The 8,036-nt window shown below is 42.0% G+C and overlaps 1 protein-coding gene across 1 annotated transcript; it reads right to left on the reverse strand.

Moving 5' to 3' along the window:
• Positions 1-145: 145 nt before the first annotated feature.
• mob3c (MOB kinase activator 3C) lies at positions 146-5,685 on the reverse strand. Its single transcript, XM_076726592.1, has 4 exons — positions 5,356-5,685; positions 2,943-3,554; positions 1,427-1,629; positions 146-593 (listed from the first exon to the last, which is right to left on the reverse strand). Exons 2-4 carry the CDS (start codon positions 3,358-3,360, stop codon positions 564-566), a joined length of 651 nt encoding a protein of 216 aa, XP_076582707.1. The 5' UTR covers positions 3,361-3,554; positions 5,356-5,685; the 3' UTR covers positions 146-563.
• Between the last annotated feature and the right edge of the window lie 2,351 nt (positions 5,686-8,036).

An 8,036-nucleotide genomic window follows, 5' to 3' on the forward strand; every position in this document is an offset into this window, starting at 1 on the left:
TGTAATATAATTGATATATGATAGTGGGGAAAAAAGTATTGTGTCTTTTCACTTACACTGTTGGCTTTGATGATGAAATCACGATGTAATTTCTGATGCAGTGAAATACATAAAAACACATTTGTAAAAACCATGATCATTTTTTAGGCTGCATTTTTATGTTCAAACTATAAAAACACTGACATCAAATTAAAAAAAAAAAACAAAGTTTCATTCACTAAAAAGACTCAGCACTGTGTATTAAAAGGTCAAACATAACATACATGCACAGGAGGAAAGAAAATAAACATGAGTACAGGAGATGTAGTATTATAAACCAACACCAAGTCCTATAATGATGGCATGAACCACCATAATTATTGTAAGTAAAAACCTCTGTGAAGGCACAGGGCCGCCGTCTGAAGAAGTGTGGTAAGATAGTGGACCTTCCCAGTTATGCTTAGAAAACCACTCATACAACTTTATGTGAAATTGTTCTTTGTTCTGAGTGTTTGGAAGCCGATGATTTCTCACGGGGCTCAGATAACGTCAAAATGTAAACTCCTTTGTCCATGTGGTTTTGTTTAATTGCATATCTTCTCTGTCATCTCTTTCTGTAAGAAAAGAAAACAAAGAACATGTTTAACACGTCAAATTCAATGAATGATTGTTATGAAGTGCAATCTGTCAATATGAAGAACATTAAGACTGTTGCTCCTGCAAGAAAAACAACAAGAAGGATTGCATCTTGGACTAAAGGTGGGGCAATAAAACAGGGTCTGTCTACAAGATTAATCTTTTCTGCAGTGTGTTGACGTAAATGGCTCATCCCTGTTTCACTTTGCGAGGGGAATTACACAGCCTGGCTTTAATAATGATGATAACTGAAGCCTTTTATTGACTCTCTGAGCACCATTCTCCATCTGCTCATGTGTGATGGAGGTCCCTTTGTTGGAAAAAGCAACAACTATACAAACTCTGCCTCATTACATGATTGCACAAAGTCAGCAACATCTCTTATGAGGGTTGTTGCACCAAACCATTTCCTATAAAAGGAATTTACTTCATGATGGAAAAATGGAGGGAGTGAATGCTGATTCCGTTCCTCGTGTCAAATGGAAAATTATTATTATCTTTGGGACAACGTGCGTTGTATGCCCACAGTAAAGCTAAGTGTAGTCTGTGTGGCTGCAGTAGACAAAAATTGCTATTATTTTCTTTTCTCTGCATGTGGAAAACACACTGACATGAAGACAGAACTCAACCTCACCAAGCATGTTGCACAACAAGGTTATAGAAGGCACGGTGGCTCATGTTTTCTGCTAAACTGACAGTTATGCGAGTGATACCGGCAACCCTCCCGACACAAAACATCCATCTCAACCTCTCTCTCTCTCGTGCTCTCTATCCTCACCCTCACGCTTCTGAGGTCACACTATTGTCTCACCAGGGGCTCCAGTTCAGAGTGATCAATGAGGTTGAACTCGGAGATGAAGTAGTAGTAGTGCTTGTAGCAGGTATTGATGTGGGCTTCAGCACCCATGCTGCAGATGCTGTCAAAGTGATGGATGTAAACATGCACAAACACCCTGAAGAGACGGCTCAGGATCTTCTTGCACACCTGCTGGAAGTTCTTGGGGAAAGGTACACCTAGTGTGAAGAAAGGAGAGAGGTGAAACCATCATTTAGCAGATGTAATATTTAGTGAGGAATATCATTTCTCCTCAACAGATATATCTTACTGAAATCTGATTTGCATGATTAATTGTTTACAGTGACAAGAATTCTGAGCACAGCCTCTTTTCAGGTACTGTGTCGATTAAAAGCAGACATGAAAGAGAAGAGGTACGGCCTGGAGCATAATAATCCATTGCACCTTCATTCAGAAATGTAGAACAAGACAATTTTCTGTTGCATGAGGCCTCAGTCCATCTCAAAATTGCCTCTAGGCTTTGTGTGAACTGACAAAAGGCTCTTATAGCTGAAATACTCTCTTTAATATAGTTTTAAGTAAGGGTGCAATAAAGCTGTGGTTCTCAGCCAGGGGTACATGTAACCCAGGGGGTACTTCTGCTACGAAGTTACAGAGTATAAAAAAAATGATTTTAAAGAAAAAAAAGATTATCTACATATTCGAAAAAATTATGACATAAATAGGATTACAAATTAGTGTGAGCCTGATCTTTTTTATATTAAATTGACAAGGATTTCTCCCGGTGGCCAGTCCGACTATGAAGCCAAAGAAGCTGCTGTGTTTTCACCACGGTGAAAAACTATCAAACAATCCCTCCAAGCTATCCCATCTATGGGGTACTTGAGCTCATCTGAGAGGGCTCGGGAGGAACGCCGGACTAAAACGATCGGGAACCACTGTACTATAACATTTTGTTCTACATCTGATTATTCTGTCCACCCATTTTTGTGTCCCCGTTCAGTCCCGCTCAGGGCCCTGGGGTACTGTGGACACATTAGGCAAAAGGTTTGGAAACAGCCAGGACAAATTGCCAATCGATCACACGCTAACAAATACACAAAACTCATGCACACCTATGGGAAATTTGTTGGAAGAAACCAGAGCTCCCAAAGGAAAATCATGCCAAATCCACACAGAGGCCCCTGATTGGTTCAGACAGAGGAGCATTTTGCTTTCTGTGCTAACGGCTGAGCTCACTCCTCCATTATGCATGAAAGTCTCACCACTAATAAACGTTGATATCAATCTGGTGCCGAGATAAAATAACACAACACTGACCCATTCGATCTCCTCTAAATGCCAACCTTATCGTTTAATTAACCTCTGCTTGAACTTTATCATCCCATTTGAGATGTTAATGAAGGGGAACAGCACAGCGCTCCGGGCTGACACATCAGCACCGATGAAGCCCAACATCAGTGCAGGCAGCAATCAATGTATTAGGTTGCGCACTTAATAACAGTCTGAACTCTGTAGACTCCTCACACACCTACTCTGGTGGGGAAGATGTCTTCATCATTGATGAGCGACTCTATCCAGTCCATCAGCAGGTTCATGTACTTGAGAGCGGGCAGCTTGGTGGGTTTCTTGTAGTCGTCACCGTCCTGCCACCTGTACTCGTACCGCAGCCCCCCAGACATGATGGGACATGTGCGCTCGGTGCAGAACTCGCTCATCGTGCCATAGATCAAGTTGATCCTGTTAAAGAAATCCACCACGTGAACAGCAATCCAGTCATTGATGTTCTCTCCCTCCGGCAGCTGAACCACTTTCCTCAGGTCCAAGCCGGACTTGAGCGAGGCCTGGGCCTTCTTGTAGAGTTCAAAGCGCTGAGTGCCCGGTTCAAACCGCTTCCTTGGTCTGAATGTTTTGTCTTTGCTGAACACTTGTCCAAGACACAACGCCATCGACTCAGTCGTTTCCCCAGAGATAAGGGGAGAATAAGCTCTCCAGAATGATAAATAGTTTTGAGTTGGATAAAGCCCGACCTTCCTGATAGATGGAACCAGGCTGGTTTCAGCTGGGAAATCAGGTCACAGGGGGTCAACGTCTGTCGTGTAAAGATTGCGGGGAGCACTTGTTTTCAGATGGCGGGACGTTTCTGTGAAGCAGAGCAACAAGAGAAGTCAGAGGGTTATTCCTTTCCTGTCGATGCACCGCTTTAGGCCAGAGTGACCAAAAATTGCATATGACCAAAACATCAAAGGTATAACTACATAATCATACATATCAGTCACACTGTTTACAAAAGGGTTTTGCCAAAAAACGAAAAAAAAAAAAAGAGAGAGCGCTTCTGCCATAAAAAACATGAAGTAGGCTGGCATGACATTAAAATTCACAGGTCAAACATTTTCAGGAATTAGATCAAAGGAAAAGTACATACTGCACTGAGAAATGAATGTTCCCCCAAACCAGAGAGCTCATCCCGAATGTGCCATTATTGCCTCCACTGCTCTGTGTGACCAAAATGACCTTATCACAAGACACTCTGCAGCACCCATTGATAAAAATAGATACGGTTTCGGTGGGTTGTGGTAAAATTCAGCCTGCTGGAGTCATGCATAATTGAGAAAATGAATGGCGTCCTGTGACTCACCGAAGATTAAACAATTCTAGAGAGTATTGTACTTTGCTCAGACGCAGCGCTGTGCCTCGCGTTCAGAACACTGGGGTATAAAAGTAAATGCTGTGACGACTTAGTTTGGTGTTAAAATACTGAACATGGCAGCTGATGAAAAACACAGGCTGTCATTTCCCCTTCTGGGAAATGAGTCTTGGGATATGAAACACAACCAACAGATTACCGACAGATGATTTTTCTTCTGCCTGATAGCTATTAACCATCTGGCAGATGATACACACTGATCAGGAGCGTGACCTCAATGAATGGTTAGGATGATAAAACATAAACGTTACCATTTGAAGGTTGTAGGTAATTACAGGAAAATAAGATGAGCAGTTTATTAAAAATAAACTGTAGGTACGTCACAGAGCTGAAAGGGTTACATTTCATTACACTGAGATGTGTGTTTCCATTCAGTACTTTGGAAGACTGTAGCATATGTTGCCTCCACAGATTTGACACTGCAGCCACATTCGAGTGACCGTGGTTGCAACATGATACTATATCCGCATTTGTGTCCCATTCTGAACTGCCGGTCTCAATGTTTCCTGTGGTTGTTGACTCAAATTAGCAGAAGTTTCTGTCTCTGCATTATCATCTGTGTTCATGTTATAGACCAAGCACTGATACGGGTGTTGAACTTCTGCTGACTGAATACCTCATTTCCACAGACTCCTCACATGTCTGCACTCTTACAGCTCTGCTGGGTTCAGTTCACTGTCATGAATTTGAGGAAAGCGATGATTTAATAGCATTTGATATATGAGAGGGGTGCTTTTTCTTTCCATGAGCTTTGACAGTTCTCACCACTGGGGGACCGTAAATACGTGGTCATGAGATTGCTTTCAATGTGTCTATAAACAAAAGGGCTTCTGAGGAAGGCTCGTACTTAGTGTTTCATTCAGTACTCGACACAGGGACACACTGTTTCAGTCAAACATTAAACTCAGACACTCTTAGTTACTGAAGATAGCAATAGTTTGGACAAAAAGTGACAACATGTGTGTCAGAGTAACTTCAATTTTGATCACTTTGCGTCACCCTGCATGCCTCAACAGCCTCAGACTGAAGCATGTCTGATCACGCACTGTTGGTATGCTGGTTCACGGTTGTTATGGAATTTGCCTCTAACTCTGCAGACCACAAAAGTCCTCTCAAGACCCGACTCGTGAATGAGAATGAAAAAAAAAAAGAAAAGCACTGCAAGTCACAGCAAACAGAAACGAGTCAGAGGGTGATCAAATGATTACAGAATGGAAAAAGGCTGGATGGACTGTACCTGGCCAAAATCCTGCAGCGGAGGGTCTGGAATGAGGGGGAACGTCGAGGGAAGTTCAGGGAGGATTCGGGCGCCGGACCCCTTGTCTTTTATGTGCCCGTGGAGGACAGATCCAGCTGCTCTGCCCCCCTCTAGCACCTCTGGATCCTCGCCTTCTCTGCCGGCTGCTAACAGACCGAGAGGCTCCAACTTCACTCAGCAGCACAGACAACACAGTAAAGAGAGAAAAAGTTGTTTAGCTTCTCTTCCTGTGGATGATGTCATATCCTGACTTTGTCTACTGGGCTCTGCTGTCTGTGTGTGTGAGTGTGCGTGCGTGTGCGTGTGCCTGCATGTGGGTGTGTGTGTGGAGGACCTATAAATTGAAAGAGTAGAAGGGCTGGAAAAGGCCTTTACAAAACCCCCACTCCGCCCTCCCTCTTTTCCATTTTTTTTTCTTTCCTCTCATCCTGCAGGCAGAGCAGCCAGCCCACTTGTCCCACCAAAGCCCAGCCCTCTGGTAAAGGTCCTGAGAAAACAACCCCTCCTCTTAAGCCACATATAGGACAGAAGGAGAAGAATGATCCCACAAGCATTTCTGGATGTTTGGCAGTCCATGCTGCTCTTTTTTTATATGAAAGTCTCAATAACATATCATTTAAATTCTTGGCCTTTTTAAGATATTGTCGTTGAACTCAGAGTTTACCCTTAAATAGAGAAAGCGCTACTCTCCAAAAAATGCCCTTCAAAACACTAACAAAAAAAAGTCTGCCTTCAAATCATGAACAAACAAGGCATGTTTGAGTGAAACAGTCTATTTCCTGGTGCCCTTGGGGGCTCAGTGTTCTTATGATAGCTGCCCTGACTGTCCCCTTTGTCCTGAAGGTGAATGGGCGCCACTAAAAGGACGAGGGTTTCGTTTTCTTTGCTGTGTAATGACACCCAATCTGCAAAAGAAGCTGCTTCTTTGTGATGTAATTCCCTCCGGGATGGTAGTAATAAAGCTAAGGACACTGGATTGAATGAAAGCAAATTTTAGGTTTCAGTGTTTATCTTTGCAGCAATAGGAATCCCTCAGGTTTAGCTTAATGACATGATTTGCATTTTTAAAAATGATGCTGTCGACATTCGAATGTGTGGTTTAAATGCAGTGCAGACAACTAGGAGTAGATTCAATAGGTGTACAAGATATAAATGAGATGTGTTTTTACTTCCCTTTGTCACAAGATGTTGTTCAATTGGAAAATGCAATGTATGTTAGACAAGATGAAGTATTATTTGAAAGGAATAGCAGCTAAATCAGGTGGTATTTGGCTCTTGGCTCCCTTTTTTGGAACGTGCTCTATGTGTTTGACTGTATGAAAAGCCAGACGTGTCCTGGGAAGACTTAGCCTGAGACCCTTTTTTCAGGGGAAGGGCTGTTTGTATGTGTGTGTGTGTGTGTGTGTGTGTGTGTGTATATATGCAAAAAACCTCATGGTTTACCTCCCAGCTATTCTGCTAAATTGCTGCTCCACCATGAGCAGCCTCAGGTCTTCAAACACGCCTCTGCTGGTTGCTCCTAAATTCCAGATAAACACTAAAGACCAGGATTTTACAGCCGTGTGGCCCTTCAGCTCTGGAACTCAGAATCAGTGACATCTTTTGAATCACTTCTCAAAACTTTTTATATTATTCATTCTCAGTGCTATCACGCTATTTTATTTCTAACATGTCTTACCTGTTCGGTTGTTAATGTTGTTTTTATCTTTACTGTTGGTTCTTCCAATGTTTTGTATTATTTATTGTCTGATTTTAGTTTCCTCAGTCCTGTGGTTTTTATCCTGGATCCGCTCTTCAACTTTAGATTATTATTCGTACTAGTAGTTGTTGCTGTTGTAGTATCGTACATATGTTTATATATAAATTACTTTGATTAACAAATAAATTATTTGAATACTGTACTTCCGCCTTTATAGAATTCAGTGCTTGCTGGAATCTTAAATAAAAAGGCACATGAACACAACAAAATAGTGCTGAGTTGCAGTAATCCCACATGTCCACTTGGGGTCATCATGACTGTTATTCATGACACTTTCTATATTTTGTGTTAGCAGTGAGTTATCAGCAGGGGGAGTGTCCTTTTTTCAGACCAGCAGGGGATTTTTCTTTTATATATGAAAAATATATGTAAAAAAAATCTATATATATATCAAAGTGTCAAGCGTCAGAATAATTTACATTGTGAGACTACAGACGACAGATGCTCATCAATTTGGCATGAAGTGTCTGTATAGTGCATGATGTGGTGAAAAGAAAGCAGTTTAAGGGTAAGCTAAAGACAGACGTTACAGAGGAATTTTCTTATTTAACCAAAAAGAACATACCAAGGGTTAAAGTGAAAATAGCTATTCAGGGTTTTGTACAACTCCCAGCAATGACAACACAGGAAACAATGGGTGAAGCACAGGATGACAGATTAGACTTGCTGCTGCCCTGTGCTCTACTTTGGCTCTGAGTGTTAGTGTCATCACCCAGAAATGCGACACAGGAGGAAGTGAAACCAGTCAGGCATTTTCCACCTTTGATCTTCACTCAACATAGTACTCTGTCATTATTCACCTACACTACACAACCTGTCGCTTTGAGCCCTTAAACCAGCAGCAGAATCCACTCCGAGAGGCCAAAGAAATACAAAGTTTAATGAAACGGTCATAACTGGA

This window comes from Chaetodon auriga, chromosome 3 (assembly GCF_051107435.1).
Source record: "Chaetodon auriga isolate fChaAug3 chromosome 3, fChaAug3.hap1, whole genome shotgun sequence".
Lineage (NCBI taxonomy): Eukaryota > Metazoa > Chordata > Actinopteri > Chaetodontiformes > Chaetodontidae > Chaetodon > Chaetodon auriga.

What these genes read in the sequence shown, in the direction of transcription:
- mob3c (XM_076726592.1), bottom strand. Translation starts at nt 3,360, where the DNA reads ATGGCGTTGTGTCTTGGACAAGTGTTCAGCAAAGACAAAACATTCAGA. An exon ending in CATCTTCCCCACCAGAGTAG is followed by an intron (nt 1,630 to 2,942) that starts GTGTGTGAGGAG and finishes TCTTCACACTAG; the next exon opens with GTGTACCTTTCCCCAAGAAC. An exon ending in ACTCTGAACTGGAGCCCCTG is followed by an intron (nt 594 to 1,426) that starts GTGAGACAATAG and finishes CTTTTCTTACAG; the next exon opens with AAAGAGATGACAGAGAAGAT.